General features: G+C 46.3%; 1 protein-coding gene across 2 annotated transcripts in view; it reads left to right on the top strand.

The window, feature by feature from the left end:
- The window catches only part of TNFRSF19 (TNF receptor superfamily member 19), a 149,448-nt gene that overhangs the window by 51,415 nt on the left and 78,121 nt on the right, over window positions 1-19,912 (top strand). For both annotated transcript variants that reach the window (XM_075337385.1, XM_075337386.1), the window contains exon 3: window positions 17,310-17,420. In XM_075337385.1, coding sequence (XP_075193500.1) covers window positions 17,310-17,420 — 111 coding nt within the window. The remainder of the gene's footprint in view (window positions 1-17,309; window positions 17,421-19,912) is intronic.

Raw genomic sequence — 19,912 nt, 5'->3', positions numbered from 1 at the left:
CATAGCTGCGGTGTCTCTACATAACACACCGAACTACTTCAAAGTCTGTCTATTTATACTGAATCCAGATACCATATAAACAGAGCTACAAGGTAGGAAACTCGGAGCGTATTAGCGGGTGACTGTGGGTATATTTTCCATTTGTTAGATTACCACCCCAAGAATAATGGGTTTATTGTTCTGAAACTGTATTTTTTACATCAATGCTTATGAACCAGTAGCTAACTATTTAATGGTCATCTGCCCACATAATTATATTGAGGCCCCCTTTTCATGTCTACCCCCTCCTTTGCTGACATTTGGTCACCTTTTGGTTAATTTAATGTGGCTATATAAGTTCAATGAAAGTTGACTGAATATGATCGTTTGAGGTGTATAGGGACATTGGGACTCTCCCCCAAAAGATTATGTCAGGGGATAGAAGGATCGGCAATTGTACTTCTAAGGGTACCGTCTCACTAAATGACGTACCAGCGATTCCGACCACGATATGACCTGGTCAAGATCGCTGGTGTGTCGCTACCTGGTCGCTGGTGAGCTGTCAATCAGGCAGATCTCACCAGTGACCAGCCACCACTGACTCGTGAAAACGATGCTGCACTTGTTAACCAAGGTAAATATCGGGTAGCTAAGCAAAATGCTTTACTTGGTAACCCGATATTTACCCTGGTTACCAGCGCACACCGCTTAGCGTTGGCTTCTTGCACTCGTAGCCAGGGTACACATCAGGTTACTAAGCAAAGTGCTTCGCTTAGTTACCCGATGTGTACTCTGGCTTCGTGTGCAGGGAGCCAGCACTGGCAGGCTGAGAGCGGCATACGCTAGTAACCAAGGTAAATATCGGGTAACCAAGCAAAGCGCTTTGCTTAGTTACCCGATGTGTACCTTGGTTACAAGCGTCTGCAGCTTCCAGACGCCAGCTCCCTGCTCCCTGCACATTCAGATCGTTGCTCTCTCGCTGTCAAACACAGCGATGTGGGCTTCACAGCGGGAGAGCAACGAGCAAAAAATGAGCCAGCACTGTGTGTAACGAGCAGCGATCTCACAGCAGGGGCCAGGTCGCTGCTTAGTGTCTCACACAGCGAGATCGCTAATGAGGTCACTGCTGCGTCACAAAACCTGTGACTCAGCAGCGATCTCGCTAGTGATCTCGCTGTGTGAGAAGTACCCCTAACTCTCCAGTCTTTTGTTTTTCGGGAAAATAAGCCACCACCATAGGAGTCCCACATCAGGTTTCTTCACTTTGCCCATTGAAAAAACATGAATGTGCTGCCGTGCCCACCAGTCACATGTCTGAGGGAGTGAAGAGCAATACCAGTTATTTTTAGCATTATTTAATTAAAGGGAACCTGTCACCAGATTTTGGCTTTCTAAAGCAAGACCAGCACGTTAAGCAGCACCTATGCTGTATTCTGTAAAGGTGCATATTGCGCCCTGACTCCCCCTACAGATCCCACAAATAGCTTTAGATTATCTCCCACCATCTCCCGCCATGTATGTAAAGTCTTCTGTCCGGTCCGATGAGCATCCTATTTCGCCGCTCCTGTCCTTCCTTTCGACATTGATATCGGCCACCTTTGATGATTGATGTGGATAACTCCTCCGGCACCATCCACGTAGCTGGGCAAAATCTTGCACCTGCGCAGAGACATTCCCGGCTTGTGCAGGCGCACTTCGCTCTGCCCTATTGCGGGCAGAACCAAAAATATAAGTGCACCTGCGCAAACCGGTGAGTTCTCTGCACAGGCGCAAGAGTTTGTCTGGCAATGTGAATAACATTACCTGCGTCATCGATGTAGCCGGGCAAAATCATCTACACATAAGGCCGACTTCAGGTGTCCACGAAACGTGTTCTCATCAGTTGAACGTCTTTTGTAAACAGGACATGTGCTGCCGAGAACAATGATCGTATCTACGCTTATGTGACGCCCTAGCAGCAGTCGGACTGCTCGGCAGACACTTTGATGAAAAACAAAAAGGTTTTTTACGGGGGAGAATATTTGTGACGCCACCTGCGGTGTGCGGTAATAAGGAATACCGCCGCTGCTGTATGGGAGTGCCGGGGCTGATGGTGTTGGGGCAGCCTGGTGGTGATTCCCTCCGCAGGTAGGGGCCCCGGGACTCAGGGTAGGGAATAGGTAGGAACAGCCTATATTGATATAGGGCCGGCAGGGCGCTGGGGGAGCCAGGGTACTCACTCAGGTGTGATGACGCATTCAGTGGACACAGACTCTGAGGTAAACAAAGTCTCTTGGTACTGCTGCACTCGGTGACTGCACGTGCGGTGGTCCCTTTCAGTGATTCTGTGGTGGACTGGAGCCTTCCTCCATACACTGTATACTGTGTGTGTCCCTGGCCCCGTTGGCTTGAAACCTTCGGGTCCCGTCCCTCTTTTTAATTGGGACCTGCTCTTAGCAGCTGGCACGTGGGATTTTCTGTGACTGCTCTGTGTGGGAAGTCCTATCCCTCCGCTGTGCTGACGCCGCTAATCTCTGAGCCGTCAAGTACAGGCCACTGTCTGCGACCCAGCCAGGCTCTCCTCAGGGAGCTCTTAATCCCCAGGTCCTCTCTCTTTTTCAGTTACTACCAACTGTCTAACTGACTCCTCCCACCAGCCTGTCTGACTCATAGGTTGGCGGTTCCTTTCCCAGCTGGAACCACGCCCCTGGTGTGCCTGACAAGTGTAGTGTTTGGGTGACTAGGATTTGTGCTGTTAGTACAGAATCACTGTTGCGGACCCCGGAACCAAGGAGGGTGGGCCCTGCACCAAGGATAGAGAATAGTGCAGTTCCCTGTGACACCCTGGACTAGTCCAGGGGCGTCACATTCCCCCTTGGTTAAACGTAGCTCGTCCCCGAGCTACAGTGCACCCAGAGTGTTTATTTTTATCTGCAAAAAGTGAACATTTTAATAAGAAAAACATATCTATCCATCCCACGCAGGGGAGGCACTTGAACCCAACGTTTCGCTTTCCCAATCCTTCATCCCACCCCCAAAGTTCCAAAAGGAGGCAAGCCACCGCTCCTGTTGGTGGCCAGACCTGGGCCATATGTCTCCCAGGTCTCTCCTCCACCTGTGTCTTCTCCTGTAGGTGGGGATGCAGTCCGTGGCTATGAATGGGAAATAACCATTTACAATAGCACCAGTTCGTGCTGGCTACCACCAGTCCTGTAGCCAAAGGTCCATTTTCAATAAAACTTATCATTGGTCGTCAATCAGGTCATGAATCCAGGTAATTCAAATAAAATCAACATTCTTCTTATCAACACTCTATATCAACATGTCTTACATGACTATCTTTAGCATGGAAAATAGTAGAATTAAAAGCATGGAAAATACTAAACATTTTTAAATTTACTCTATATTTAGACTATTTACATTAGGGTAGAGTAGCCGGGTTCCGCTACCATTCCTCATCTCTGAACCTATGTGGGGGCTGACCAAAGTTCACACGGGTGGACCTTCTAAGCTCCTGGCTTCCCTCTAACCCTTGTACTGTGGTGTTTGCTACTACCTGTTCCCCACTACTGGTGCTAGGTGTTGTAGGTGGTAATCTACGTGTTCGTGGTGCTGGTATGGGTACTTCTCTAGGTGCAATGATTTCAGGCCTCCTTGGTTCTGGTTCTTCCGCGGGTTGCGGGAATGTGAGTACAGGCACAATCACTGCTCCATTGTACATAGGCCAATCTTCCGGGAAGTCACCTAGGATGGTGTGGATCACTCTCTTCTTTTTCTCAGTCACTTGAGGTTGGGGCTGTTCTTCCTTCTGGATGTTCAGGGGTTCAGGGCACTTTTTCAAGTGGTCACGGGAAATTACAGCTGTGGTTCTTCCTTGGTCCTTGCTGACAAGACAGGTCTTCTGGTTGTTGAAATTGGAAGGCTGGACCACATATGGCTCTCTTTCCCACTGGTCGTCCAGTTTATGCATCTTTCTTTTTCTTTTTAAGACCACTTCTCCTGGTGAAAATGGAGGGGCTTGGGCTTGCTTGTTAAAGCTTCTTTCTTGCTTTTCCCTACTTTGGTCCAGATTCTCCTCGACATACTCTTGAATTTGCCTGTATTGAGCTCTACGCTTGGTATCCCAATCTGCATTTGGGGAATAAACTTCAGGCATCTCAACTTCCATCTCCAGATCCACTGGCAGTCTCCCAGGTCTAGCCCTCATGAGATAAGCGGGTGTGCATTTAGTGGAACTCACAAGAATACTATTGTACATGTCCACAAGATCTGGCAATTTTTCAGGCCACTCGTTCCGCTCCTCAAGGGGTAGAGTTTTCAGCAGGTTGATGACTACATAGTTCATCTTCTCACACATCCCATTTGTTTGTGCGTGGTAGGGGGCAGTGCGTATCTTCTTACACCCATACAATTTACAAAATTCCTGGAAGATTTCTGCTTCAAAAGCGGGACCTTGATCTGTTAGGACGTGATCTGGGTAACCGTGGGGTCTGCAGAAATGTGCCTGGAAAGCCTTCGCCGCAGTGCTGGCAGTTAGATCTTTGACAGGTACCACCACCAGGAATCTTGAATAGTGATCTACTATGGTGAGTGCATAGGTGTACCCATTCCTGCTTGGTGCGAGCTTGACGTGGTCTAAGGCAACGAGTTCTAGAGGCTGGGTAGTTACTATTGGTTGCAATGGCGCTCGCTGACTGGTGCTATCTTTTCTCCTTAATGTACATGGACCACAGTTCCTGCACCAAGCTTCTATGGTATCTCTCATCCCAGTCCAATAAAAGCGACTTCTCAGCAACATTTCCAACTTCTTCCAACCAAAGTGCCCAGCTCTATCATGATAGGCCTCCAACACCACTGGTGCATATGCTGTGGGTATTACTATCTGGCATATTCTCTCATGCGTTTTTGGATTAATGAGACTTCTGCACAACTTGCCTCCATGGAAACACAGACGACTTCTTTCTTTCCACAATTTCTTAGCTTCTTCTGGAGCATCTGGTTCAAGGTGTGAATCAGCCTCGGATATCAATGCCTTTATCAATCTGATTGCAGGGTCATTATCTTGGGCTTCTTGCCAACCATGGTGGGGCAATGGGTTGAAGGTCGCCTCTTGCTGATCACTATAATATCGGGGTTTCACTCTATCAGTAGGGCGATGGAAAGCAGGTATCTCAATCTCCTCCAGGTCATCTTCATGCCTCCCATCATCACACAACTGGGGCATCCTGGACAACGCATCAGCGTTAGCGTTCTTGCGACCAGCCCTGTACTTTATAGTGAAATCGTAATTTGCCAGTCGTGCTACCCACCGCTGCTCCAAAGCTCCAAGCTTCGCCGTGTCCAGGTGTGTCAACGGGTTATTGTCTGTATATACGGTGAATTTTGCAGAAGCCAGGTAATGCTTAAACTTCTCTGTCACTGCCCAAACAAGTGCTAAGAACTCCAGCTTGAAAGAACTATAGTTCTCAGGATTTCTTTCTGTTGGACGGAGTTTCCTGCTGGCGTATGCAATCACCTTTTCCTTGCCATCCTGTACCTGGGATAGAACAGCTCCCAGCCCCACGTTGCTGGCATCAGTGTACAGCACAAATGGGAGGTTATAGTCAGGATATGCCAGAATCTCATCTCCTGTCAAAGCTGACTTCATCCACTTGAAGGACTTCTCCTGCTCCTCACCCCATGTGAATGGAGAGCCAGAAGTCTTGCCGTGCTTTCTTTGTCCGACTAGGAGATCTTGTAAGGGGGATGCCATCTTGGTATAGCCTTTCACGAACCTCCGGTAGTACCCCATCAATCCCAGGAATTGGCGCACCTCTTTGATGTTCTGAGGCCTGGGCCAGTTCTGGATAGCTGTGATTTTCTCAGGGTCCGGAGCCACACCTTCGGCACTTACCACATGCCCCAGGTATTGGACTTTGGGCTTCAGCAGGTGACATTTGGAGGGTTTTAGTTTCATCCCGTACCTGGAAAGGGCTTCAAATACTTCTGCCAGATGTCCCAGATGCTCCTCATAGGTCTTGGAATATACAATTACGTCGTCCAGGTACAGCAGGACAGTCTCGAAGTTGCAATGGCCTAAACAGCTCTCCATGAGTCGTTGAAACGTACCAGGTGCATTGCACAGCCCGAATGGCATGCTGTTAAATTCACATAATCCCATCGGGGTGGCAAAGGCGGTCTTCTCGCGATCCTCCTCAGCAACGGACACTTGCCAATAACCACTAGTGAGGTCAAGGGTAGAGAAGTAATTTGCAGATCTTAATGCAGTCAAGGACTCTTCAATTCTGGGCAGTGGATAGGCATCCTTATGTGTGATGTTGTTAATTCTCCTATAGTCCACGCACATCCTCATAGTGCCATCTTTCTTCTTCACTAGGACTAGCGGGGCTGCCCAGGGGCTGCAACTATCACGGATGACCCCAGCCTCCTTCATACTTCTCAGCATGTCTTTGGCACACTGGTAGTAAGCAGGTGGTATGGGCCTATACCTTTCCTTTATAGGTGGATGAATGCCTGTGGGTATATGATGCTGAACCCCTTTCACCCTCCCAAAGTCTAATGGGTGTTTACTAAACACTTGCTCATACTCCTGAACCACCCTGTAGACCCCTTGTTTTTGATGTAGTGGAGTGGAGTCAGTACCTACATGTAACTCTTGACACCACTGTTCTTGCTGAATCTGGGAACTGTCTGTGGCTGACTGATCTGGTGTGGCTGAGGACTTTACTGTCTGGATGAAATTCTCACTCACAGTGTACAATTTGGCTATGGTAGCATACCTGGGCAGTCTAACCTCTTCCTCCCCGCAATTCAACACTCGCACGGGCACTCTCCCCTTACGGACATCGACTACCCCTCTGGCTGTCAGTACTGTAGACCAGTGCTCTGAAGGTAGGGCCTCTACCACTGCCTGGTAATTCTGTCCACGGGAGCCTACAGCTGCCCTGCACCATATCATCATCTCACTCCGTGGGGGCACTACCACAGGAGCTGCATCCATTACCCGTACACCGCCAATTTCCCCACCAGACAAATTTACCTGTTGCCTCTGCTGGAGGTCTCGAATCTCTCTTTGCAGGACCCTCTGGCGTCCCGTTCCTGCAGTTTCAGAGAGCTGTTGGAGAAGAAACAATACTTCCCCCATACAATTCTCAATAACATTAGTCCCCAAAATCATCTTAGGGTTCCGGTCACTAGGGTCATTCTGCACTACTATGAGTCCTTGGCGTGCTAACTCCACCCTGCCCACCTTGATGGTTACCTCCTTGAACCCGAGTTGTGTTACTGGTAAACCATTTACAGCATAAATGGTGAGGTCATTGTCCGGTGGGGCGAGTTCCTCAGTTGACCAGAATTTGGTATACAGTACTTGGGGTATAGTTGTTACCTGGGAGCCGGTATCAAGAAGTGCTGAAGTCGGAATCCCATCCAAGGTGATGGAAACGATGGTCCTTCCTCCAACATACCGCTCCCGCCAGTCTGCTGGGCCTTGTTGATTTAGTCCTGGGGAGTGGCCCTTGGCCCCAGGGGTGGCCCGTTTAAAGGACAATAACGGGCGTAGTGACCAGTCTTGTTGCACCTATAACAAACAAGGTTTTCATACCGGTCACGGTTTCTTCCTCTGTATGTCGAGGTCCTCCCTCTCATCCAAGGGACGTCATCTGGGCAGTTAGCAAGCTGGATCTTCTCCGCCGGCTTGGTCTTGGGCTTGAGCTGCATTGCCTCTAGGATCCTTGCAACATCACTGCTCAGCTGCTGCACCTGTAAAGACAAATCACTGGTATCGCCTGCAGGCGCTGCTGGGGTCTTTGGCTCTGGCAGTGCTCTAACAGGAGGTGGCACATGTAGAGGAGAAGTGCCGGCTTGCCAGGACGTAGCAGGAGAATTAGTTGGCTCTGGGGTTTGCAAAGCCTTGATGGCTCGGTCTTTTAAAACAGCAAAGTCCATTGCAGGATATTCCAGAGTCCACAGCCGTAGCTGCTTGCGGTCCTCCACTGACCCCAGGCCTTGCAGAAACTGTTCAACAAGCACCTTGTTTCCTTCAGCTTCACTGATGGGAATGGTTAGTTTGAGAGTCCGTAGCGCTGATTGCAGCCTCAGAGCATAGTCTCTAATGCTTTCTTGTGGGCGCTGCTTGCAGTTGTAAAACTTTATCCGGAGTTCTGCCTCAGTGCGGTTTTCAAAGGAAAGTCGCAGACGTTCAAAAATGGCAGTTACTGAGGCCCGGTCCTGATCTGTCCAGGTCTCCGCCTCCAGCTCTGCGGCGCCTGATAACTGGCCGAGTAGTACAGACGCTTGCTGCCGGTCATTCATCCCAAACATATCCAGGAGTGTGCGGATTTTTCTTTTGAATCCTTGCAGAGTGTCAGGGGAACCATCATATTGTGGTAGCCAGGTAGTGCCTGGCACATACGGTAAAGTCATTGGCATTATCTGCGCGGTCGCTCGTGCGTCCATGTCACCTTGATCTTGAGGGGGAACTGCCGCTGCGCTCGCTTCACCCGGCGCCGACATCTTTCTATGCCCCCTTGGTTTTCAGCAGCAAGATGGCGGCAACTGAATTTTTTTTTTTTTTATTCACTTTGGGCTCAACAGTTTTGGAGAAGGCGCACGTCACCCAGGTTAGTGGGTCCAGTCCTATCCTGTTCGTGACGCCAAAAATCAATGTGTGACGCCCTAGCAGCAGTCGGACTGCTCGGCAGACACTTTGATGAAAAACAAAAAGGTTTTTTACGGGGGAGAATATTTGTGACGCCACCTGCGGTGTGCGGTAATAAGGAATACCGCCGCTGCTGTATGGGAGTGCCGGGGCTGATGGTGTTGGGGCAGCCTGGTGGTGATTCCCTCCGCAGGTAGGGGCCCCGGGACTCAGGGTAGGGAATAGGTAGGAACAGCCTATATTGATATAGGGCCGGCAGGGCGCTGGGGGAGCCAGGGTACTCACTCAGGTGTGATGACGCATTCAGTGGACACAGACTCTGAGGTAAACAAAGTCTCTTGGTACTGCTGCACTCGGTGACTGCACGTGCGGTGGTCCCTTTCAGTGATTCTGTGGTGGACTGGAGCCTTCCTCCATACACTGTATACTGTGTGTGTCCCTGGCCCCGTTGGCTTGAAACCTTCGGGTCCCGTCCCTCTTTTTAATTGGGACCTGCTCTTAGCAGCTGGCACGTGGGATTTTCTGTGACTGCTCTGTGTGGGAAGTCCTATCCCTCCGCTGTGCTGACGCCGCTAATCTCTGAGCCGTCAAGTACAGGCCACTGTCTGCGACCCAGCCAGGCTCTCCTCAGGGAGCTCTTAATCCCCAGGTCCTCTCTCTTTTTCAGTTACTACCAACTGTCTAACTGACTCCTCCCACCAGCCTGTCTGACTCATAGGTTGGCGGTTCCTTTCCCAGCTGGAACCACGCCCCTGGTGTGCCTGACAAGTGTAGTGTTTGGGTGACTAGGATTTGTGCTGTTAGTACAGAATCACTGTTGCGGACCCCGGAACCAAGGAGGGTGGGCCCTGCACCAAGGATAGAGAATAGTGCAGTTCCCTGTGACACCCTGGACTAGTCCAGGGGCGTCACACTTACATGCAGCTTACACTTAAACAGCCGCCATAAGCCAATGTGAACCGTAAAGCGTGTTTTTTTCATATAGGACACTCATGGGAACACTGTGTGTAATTGATAATATTAATGGGCAAACAATCCTGCTTCTATTTTTAACGTAAAAGGTTATAAAGGAACAAACAATATGCATGTTTTTGTTTGTTTTTATAATAATATTTATCAGCATTTTGTCAAATCTGATGAAGGCCAGGACTCGTTACTGGATTATGGTTTTGGCTAATAAAGTGTGATTTTATTACAACTAAAGCAAGCAAGACCCCCTGTAAGTGATAAACCGATATAATCTGATCTCTGCTTGCTTTAGGGTATGTGCACACAAAGTTTCTTATAGGCGGCATTTTTTAGTCTTTCTCGTCATTTTTGCAGCACCTCTGCCACCATCTTTTTTGAAATAATGTTATATATAATTTTATATATAAGATAGTGGCGGGCTCCGAGCTAAAGCCGCTAGAAGAGTTTACCAGTCCCTTCTTTTAGTTTGTTTACGGCTCTCAAATCCTGAAGCTGTTAAGAGGTTTATATGAAGCCCTTACAGGTATACAGTGGGTACAGAAAGTATTCAGACCCCTTTAAATTGTTCATTCTTTGTTTCATTGCAGCCATTTGGTAAATTCAAAAAAGTTCATTTTTTTCTCATTAATGTACACTCTGCACCCCATCCTGACAGGAAAAAAACAAATGTACAAATAGTTGCGAATTTTATAAAAAAGAAAAACTGAAATATCACGTGGTCATAAGTATTCAGACCCTTTGCTCAGTATTTAGTGGAAGCACCCTCCTTTTGAGCTAGTACAGCCATGAGTCTTCTTGGGAATGATGCAACAAGTTTTTCACACCTGGATTTGGGGATCATCTTCCATTCTTCCTTGCAGATCCTCTCCAGTTCCGTCAGGTTGGATGGTGAACGTTGGTGGACAGCCATTTTCAGGTCTCTCCAGAGATGCTCAATTGGGTTTAGGTCAGGGCTCTGGCTGGGCCACTCAAGAATGGTCACAGAGTTGTTCTGAAGCCACTCCTTTGTTGTTTTAGCTGTGTGCTTAGGGTCATTGTCTTGTTGGAAGGTGAACCTTCGGCCAAGTCTGAGGTCCAGAGCACTCTGGAAGAGGTTTTCTTCCAGGATATCTCTGCACTTAGCCACATTCATCTCTCCTTCAATTGCAACCAGTTGTCCTGTTCCTGTAGCTGAAAAATACCCCCCTGGCATGATGCTGCCACCACCATGTTTCACTGTGATGAGGTACCTGGTTTTCTCCAAACATACCGATTAGAATTATCACCAAAATGTTCTATATTTGTCTCATCAGACCAGAGAATCTTATTTCTCATAGTCTGGGAGTCCTTTATGTGTATTTTTGCAAACTCTATGCGGGCTTTTATATGTCTTGCACTGAGGAGAGGCTTCCGTCGGCCACTCTGCTATAAAGGCCCGACTGGTAGAGGGCTGCAGTGATAGCTGACTTTGTGCAAATTTTTCCCATCTCCCTACTGCATCTCTGGAGCTCAGCCACAGTGATCTTGGGGTTCTTCGTTACCTCTCTCACCAAGGCTCTTCTCCCACGATTGCTCAGTTTAGCTGGACGGCCAGGTCTATGAAGAGTTCTGGTGGTCACAAACATCTTCCATTTAAGGATTATGGCGGCCACTGTGCTCTTAGGGACTTTGAGTACTGCAAAAATTCTTTTGTAACCTTGGCCAGATCTGTGCCTTGCCACAATTCTGTCTCTGAGCTCCTTGGGCAGTTCCTTTGACCTCGTGATTCTCATTTTGTCTGACATGCACTGTGACCTGTGAGGTCTTATATAGTCAGGTGTGCGCCTTTTCAAATCAGGTCCTATCAGTTTAATTACACACAGCTGGACTCCAATGAAGAAGTATAAACCATCTCAAGGAGGATCACAAGGAAATGGACAGCATGTCACTTAAATGTGAGTGTCTGAGCAAAGGGTCTGGATACTTATGACCATGTGGTATTTCAGTTTTTCTTCTTTAAAAAAATTTGCAAAAATTTCTACATTTCTGTTTATTTCTCTCAAGATGGGGTGCAGAGTGTACATTAATGAGAATGAAAATAAACTTTTTTGAATTTACCAAATGCCTGCAATGAAACAGAATTAAAAAGAATACTCTCCGTACCCATTGTATATGCCCCCCATTCTGGTATATATATATATATATATATATATATATATATATATATATATATATATATATATATATATATCTCAACATCCTTGGCCACATCCTGGTATATATGTGGCCACATCCTGGTATATATGTCTTCCATCTTTGTATATATATCAGCATCCTGAGCCCCATCGTCGTATACATGTCCCTCATCTTGGTATATATATATCAATATCCTGGGCCCCATCCTAGTATATATGTCTCTCATCCTTGTATATATGTCAACTTCCTGGGCCCCATCCTGGTATATATGTCCTCCATCCTGTTATGTGTGTCCCACTTCTTGGTATATATGGCAACATCCTGGGCCCATCGTGGTACCTATGTCCCCCATATTTGGACGCACATGCAGCTGAGTAAGGCACCGGGGTCGGTGGACCCCCTCCAGCATGGGCCTGATTGCAATAGCACCCTCTTCTACCCCAATCGTTACACCACTGACTGTAGGTCCAACCGCTGGGAAGCTTAGCATGCGCACCTCTGCTCCATTCAACATGAGGCTTTGCAAAACCCTATTGTTTGTGTTCTAGAGCCCCTTTTTGGCATTGCTCGTTGTCCCATGATCAGCAATCACTAAGTTATCCCCTATCCACAGATAATGAAAAAGTTGGTATTTTGGTAATAACTCTTACATTTTTTGATAAATAAAGCTTCACTTTTTGCATGTGACGCTCCCTGGCGGTCCCCCCTCCTCAAATGCAGCTGGCATCGTTTGCACAGTTCCGTTAATAAGCACTAATCTGTCCACCAAAATCAATTATTCGTAAAAGTCTCCAAAGATTAATTGTTTCTAAATAAACCTACAAAGATCGGACATGTGCAGTCCATATGTTAATGGGATCCTTCCAAACACAAATTACTTACTGTGCAAGTATCAGAGACGTTGATCCCATGTGCCGCACTCCCTTATCTATACGGCTGTTTTATAGCTTGAAATCTGGCTCATTGGCTAAAATAGCACATTCATTGTTTATTGTGATAGTAATTTATTTCATCAGAGGATTATATGTATGGGGGTCCATACTGTACCCTGAAGGAAGGAAGGGGTCCTTTAAATTTTTAGGTGACCTCATTCTTTAAGCTGGATCGGAGCAGATGGCATTAAGATCTCATTTTTGGGGGGGTATATGTAGTCTTCTTGGATCTCGGGACCCCTATATATCTCAGTTTATTATTGATCAGTAAACGCGTATGTAATTTCAGGGCTCACATTCCAGGTTGGGTTGTGTTCACACCTCAAATAATTTTTTTGCCTGTGGGGAACATATGGCTCTCAAGTATGAGTAAGTCCTCATTGATTTACATTGTGAAAAAAACACCAAAACATTAACCGTGAAACATAGTCAAGTTGTTTTTAGCAGCCAACTATATGGAAAAGCCTACGGGTTTCTACGTAATAATTTTTTTAAAAAAAATTACCCTCACATACAATCCAGGGGTACTTGCTCAAACTATTCACTTAGCAAGAATAAGCTGAACATTGCTGTCCGCGACCTAAGGGGTACTTTGCACGCTGCGACATCGCAAGCCGATGCTGCGATGCCGAGCGCGATTGTCCCCGCCCCTGTCGCAGCAGCGATATCTTGTAATAGCTGCCGTAGCGAACATTATCGCTACAGCAGCTTCACATGCACTCACCAGTCCTGCGACGTCGCTCTGGCCGGCGACCCGCCTCCTTCCTAAGGGGGCGGGTCGTACGACGTCACAGCGACGTCACATGGCCGGCGGCCAATAGCAGCGGAGGGGCGGAGATGAGCGGGATGTAAACATCCCGCCTACCTCCGTCCTTCCGCATTGCAGCCGGGACGCAGGTAGGAGATGTTCCTCGCTCCTGCGGCTTCACACACAGCGATGTATACTGCCACAGGAACGAGGAACAACATCGTACCTGTCGCTGCACCGGCATTATGGAAATGTTGGACCCTACACTGATGATATGATAACGACACTTTTGTGCTCGTTAATCGTATCAAAAAGGATTTGCACACTATGATATCGCCTGCGACGCCGGATGTGCGTCACTTTCAATTTGACCCCACCGACATCGCACTTGCGATATCGTAGTGTGCAAAGCCCGCCTAAGACGTCTATGTATTGCACCGAGAGGCGTTACATCTGTCTACCTAGGAGAAAATGATCCTGACGTAATGAATCACAGAGAAACTTTAGCACCTTCCCTTAGGGTCATTTCTGAGAATATGAAATGCTGATAGCTGATGATACATGTAGGACTAGAGAAAACCTCAAAAAGATAAATCCAAGAAACCAGACCTCTTATACAGTAAAAGATGAGTCCTACATTATAGGCGTCACACCGGAAATGTACAAGACTGTGCAAGCGTTTTAGAAAAAATGCTGCAAAGTAAGAGTGCTTTAAAAAAATAGACCTGTTAATAAAACTGAATGAATAAAAAAGAAATCTAAATAATTTCAGTATTTGGTGTGACCGCCCTTTGTCCCCAATCCTTCAAAGAACACTTGCATATAGATTTTGAAGGAACTCTGCAGGAAAGTTGTTCCAAACATCTTGGAGACCTAACCACAGATCCTCTTGCACAAATCCTTCTTTCTCTTTATGTAATCCCAGACAGAGCCTGAGGCTCTTTGGAGGCAATATCATCACCTCTTTGTTCTTCTTTACACTTAAGATCGTTATTAATGACATTGGCTGTATGTTTGGGTTTGTTTTCCTCTTGCACAATAAATGTAGAGTCAGTCAGATGCTTTCATGATGGTACTGGATGATGGAAAAGTATCTGCCTGTATTTCTCAGCATTGAGGACACCATTGATCCTGACCAAATCCCCAACACCAATGGCTGAGTTTCAGCCTCAAACTTGCAGGACCCTCCACCATGCTGCACTGCTGATGAGTGCAGACACTCACTATTGTGCCGCTCTCCAGCCCTTCAATGAATAAACTGCCTTCTGTTGCAACCAAATATTTGACATATCGACTCATCAGTCTAGGGCACCTGCTGCCATTTTTTTCTGCACCACAGTTCCTATGTTTTTGTTCAATATTGAATAATTTCGTAATTTTTCCATATTGAATATATGGTTTTCTCATGAAGACCACTTCTGGCCAGACTATGCCAAACAGTAGATGGGTATAGCTGGGTCTGAATGCTGCCAGTCTTCATCTCATGGCAAAACTAAACATCTTCCAATCTCAAAGAAAAGTAAGTATGATATGTCTTTCCTCTACTGCATTAAGTTTCCTTGGCTAAAGGCCCCGTTACACGCTACGATTTATCTGATGATATGTCGTCGGGGTCACGGTTTCCATGACGCACATCCGGCATCGTTAGCGACGGCGTTGCGTGTGACACCTACGAGCGACTCCGAACGATCGCAAATAGGTTGAAAATCGTTGATCGTTGACACGTCGTTGAGTTTCAAAATATTGTTCGTCGTTTGGAACGCAGCAGACATATTGCTATGTTTGACACCCTGCAAACGACCAACAACATCCACACGACCGCCTTGGTCAAACAATATATCGCTGAACTATGTTGCGTTGTTTGTGAGATTTGTACGTGTGACCGCTATTAAACGACCTATGAGCGATCTTGGCAAATCGTAACTACGATCTGGGCGTGTCACATCACTACCGAGATCGTCAGATAAATCGTAGCGGCCTTTAGTCCTCAATGTTGTCCATTAATTGGTGTCCTGAATGATGAGAAATAAAGGCAGATATTGATCCTACATGCAATACCATCAGGGAGGCATCTGACCGGCTCTGAATATATTCTTCATTTGGACCACAACCCTAAACATACAGCCAATCTTATTAAAGGTGTTGACTGGTGTAAATCCACAAGTCTGCTGTAAATCTATGCGATCAATGCAGACTTGTGTCAGAGCGGGGAACGGTGGTGACATGGCTGCAAGTATGAGATATGCCTAATTCTGACCAAAATCTGACTAGAAGAGCGCAGCCTCGCTCAGTACACTTGAATTGAGTGACGCCGCATCAATTTAGTTGAAATCTGTCCAGGAATATGCATATTACATACTCACGGCCAAGTAATCGTCGTTCCCAGCTCTTAACACCGGAGCATCCGCACAGTGCATACGATGTGAGCATTTACAAGTTTGCAGTCACATAGTGACATATAGAGTGACTGCACACTTGTGGAATTAGACCAGACAACCCCTTTAACAAAAAATGTCAGCATAAAAATAGTCATGTGCATATATATTTACCCCTTTTGCTATAAAGCCCCATAAAATTTCTGGTACAAGCAATTACTTTCATAAATCACATGTTTAGTGAAAGGAAGTCCCACCTGTGTGCAATCTAAGTGTCCTGGGGTCTGTCAATATGTATGCACCTTTTCCGAAAGGCCACATAGGCTGCAACACCATAAAGCAAGAGGTACTACTAACCATACAACACTAGGAAGACCAATGCGATCCCCAAACAAGTCAGAGACAAAGTTGTTGAGATATTCAAGTCAGGGTTGGGTTCTAAAAAAAAAATCCCAATCTCTGATGATCCCTGGAGCACCATGACATCCATTATCATAAAATGGAGTGGCTAGAAAAAAAGCCTTTACTTACAGACAAAAATTGAAAGGCTCGTTTTGGTTTTGCTAAAATACATTTGAGAGACTCCTCAAATGTATGCAGGAAGGTACTGTGGTAACCACCAAGGTAAACGCTATATCTGGTGCCAAACTAACACAGCACCCCCCCCAAGAGCACCAACCTCAAAGTGATACATAGTGGTGGCAGCATCATGCTGTGGGGATGGTTTTCTGCAGCAGGGAAAAGGAAAATGGTCCAAGTCAATGGGAAAATGGATGGTGCGAAATACAGGAATATTCCTGAGTAAAAGCTGTTGTAGCCTGTCACTGATTTGAGACTGGGACAGAGGTTCACCTTCCAACAAGACAATAACCCAAAGCTACTGCTAAAGCAACACTTGATTTGTTTAAGGAGAAATGTGTAAATGTATTGGAGAGTCACAGCCCAGACCTTAATCCAATTAAGAATCTGCGGTCAGACTTGGGGATTGCTGTTCACCAGAGGAAACCATCTAACGTAAAGGAGCTGGAGCAGTTTTGCCTTGAGAAATGGGCAAACATCCCAGTGGTAAGATGTGGAAAGCTCATAGAGACTTATACAAAGTGACTTACACATGTAATTGCTGGAAAAGCAAGGTCTACAATGTACTGACTTTAGGGGGGTGAATAAATATGCACACTGAAGTTTTAAATTATTTTGTAATTTTTGTAGTTTTCTTCACAATAAAATGTGAATATAGGATTATATTTTTGCTAAGTACCATATTTTGAGCACTTTTTATTAACCTAATGCGACTTTAAAAAATGTTTGCATTCATTTTTATGTCAGCTGTGCTCCAAATATGAAGAAACTAGATTACACGTGTTTTGTTACATGCTGGTGCCAGTCTTTGACAACCTCGGATGACATACATGAATGCATCATTTTGAATATGGCATCTCCAGGTGGATTTATTTTTATTTATTTTTTTTACTAAAGAAACAATGATTAACTTTTTTTAATTTATTTTTACTTAGGTTCCCAGAGCACTTTGTGAAGTTGGAGACTGCAAAGAGCAGGAATACTTTGACTACACTGGAAACTGTCGACCCTGCAGACAGTGTGGCCCCGGCATGGAGCTATCAAAGGTATATTGTTTGCTTGTGTGAATCATAGAAAATCTATTTAAAATGCTCCACAAGGAGTGAAGATAATTTTCACACCGGCCACTGGGGCTTTTTTAGACTCGTAACATTTAACAGGAAAAGGACTTGGGTATTCTGGTTACAAATAAGCTGAGCAGCAGCACTCAATGTCAGACAGCAGCTGCTAAAGCAAACAAGATTTTAGGGTGTATAAATATAGAGATTAGATCCTGTGATCCCGACATATTGTTACCCCTCTTTAAATCACTTGTAAGGCCACATTTGGAATATGGGATCCAGTTTTGGGCTCCATATTTTAAAAAGGACATTGAGAAGTTAGGGCGGCGTCACACGCTACGATATATCGGGCAATATGTCGTCGGGGTCACGGATTCCGTGACGCACATCCGTCATCGTTAGAGATATCGTAGCGTGTGACAGCTACGAATGACTGTGAACGAGCAAAAATACTCACCTTATTGTTGCTCGTTGACACGTCGTTCATTTTCATAAAGTTGTTCCTCCTTCTGCGCGCCGGTTGTTCGTCGTTCCCAAGGCAGCACACATCGCTCCGTGTGACACCCCGGGAATGACGAACACAGCTTACCTGCATCCCGCTAGCAATGCGGAAGGAAGGAGGTGGGCGGGATATTATGTCCCGCTCATCTCCGCCCCTCCATTTCTATTGGGCGGCCGCTGTGTGACGTCGCTGTGACGCCGAACGTCCCTCCCCCTTCAGGAAGAGGATGTTCACTGCCCACAGCGAGGTTGTTCGGGAGGTAAGTACGTGTGACGGAGGTAAACAACTTTGTGCGCCATGGGCAACAAATTGCCCGTGACTCACAAACGACGGGGGCGGGTGCGATCGCTCATGCGATTGTACGATATATCAGCGCGTGTGACGCCGCCCTTAGGGTCAGTTCAAAGGTGGCTAACTAGACTACTACAAGGAATGGAGGCCTTCCGTATGATGAGAGGTTGGAAACATTACATTTGTTTTTCTTAGAAAAAAGACGTCTCAGAGGAGATCTCATTTATATGTATAAATAAATGTGTGGTCAATATAAAGGACTGGCACATTACTTATTCCTTCCAAAGACAATACTAAAGGGGGCTTTACACGCTACGACATCGCTAATGCGAAGTCGTTGGGGTCACGGAATTTGTGACGCACATCCGGCCGCATTAGTGATGCCGTTGCGTGACTATGTGTGACACGTATGAGCGATTTTGCATCGTCGCAAAAACGTGCAAAATTGATCATCGGTGACATGGGGGTCCATTCTCAAATATCGTTACTGCAGCAGTAACGAAGTTGTTCCTCGTTCCTGCGGCAGCACACATCGCTCTGTGTGACACCGCAGGAACGAGGAACCTCACCTTACCTGCCTCCCGGCCGCTATGCGGAAGGAGGTGGTCGGGATGTTACGTCCCGCTCATCTCCGCCCCTCCGCTTCTATTGGGCGGCGGTTCTGTGACGTCGCTGTGACGCTGAACGAGCCGCCCCCTTAGAAAGGAGGCGGTTCGTCGGTCACAGCGACGTCGCCGGGCAGGTAAGTATGTGTGACGGGTCTGGGCCATGTTATGCGGCACGGGCAGCGATTTGCCCGTGTCGCACAACAGATGGGGGCGGGTACCCATGCTAGCGATATCTGTACTGATATCACAGCCTGTAAAGCCCGCTTAAGGACCAGGGGGCACTCACTGTGAGTGGAAGAAAAGCGATACCGGCAGCTAAATAGGAAAGGGTTCTTTACAGTTAGAGCAGTCAGACTGTGGAATGCCCTACCACAAGAGGTAGTAATGGCAGATACTATAACAGCTTTTAAAAAAGGGCTGGATGATTCCCTCAGTACACACAACATTGTTGGTTATAAATGATTTAAAGACAAAATGTATAATTGGTGGAGGAAGGTTGAACTAGATGGAACTAGGTGGTTTTTTAACCTATGTAACTTCCTGTTGTCACAGGAAACAACACATGAAGATAGTCACAATGAACTGACTCCGACCCTATGTATTGTATTGAAGCATCTAATAAGCATGTGCTTAAATCATTTTAAAGAGATGGAGAGCTGTGACATCGATTATTGGGATTGGTGGAACCTGTGTTATCAACTTTGTTTAGAGGTGTAACCTGTCATTGTAATCCTGCCTCTGATGATAAGGAAACTGCTGTAAACTCTTCCTGAAAGGACAGCCTAAAAAAATCTCCAGTGGCTTGTGAAAAATGGCAAGATTACTCATTTGATTGTAATATAAAAATACCTCAACACATTATTTTTCTATTCAAATGATTTTTATTAGGTTTTGTAGTTAACAAATCTTGAAATCAGGCGTTACAAAATTTAAGGACATATAGATAGTAATAACAAGGTTAAGAAAATGCACATATTTTGACCCTTCAGTTTGTTAGTGTTGATACATCAAGCAGTAGATTTTGTTGGTCAAATCAATTGCTTATGAATTAACTTTTTGCAAAACATAACTAAACA

This window comes from Anomaloglossus baeobatrachus, chromosome 2 (genome assembly GCF_048569485.1).
Source record: "Anomaloglossus baeobatrachus isolate aAnoBae1 chromosome 2, aAnoBae1.hap1, whole genome shotgun sequence".
NCBI classification, from domain to species: Eukaryota; Metazoa; Chordata; class Amphibia; order Anura; family Aromobatidae; genus Anomaloglossus; species Anomaloglossus baeobatrachus.
This window is presented reverse-complemented; position numbering and strand designations above follow the sequence as displayed.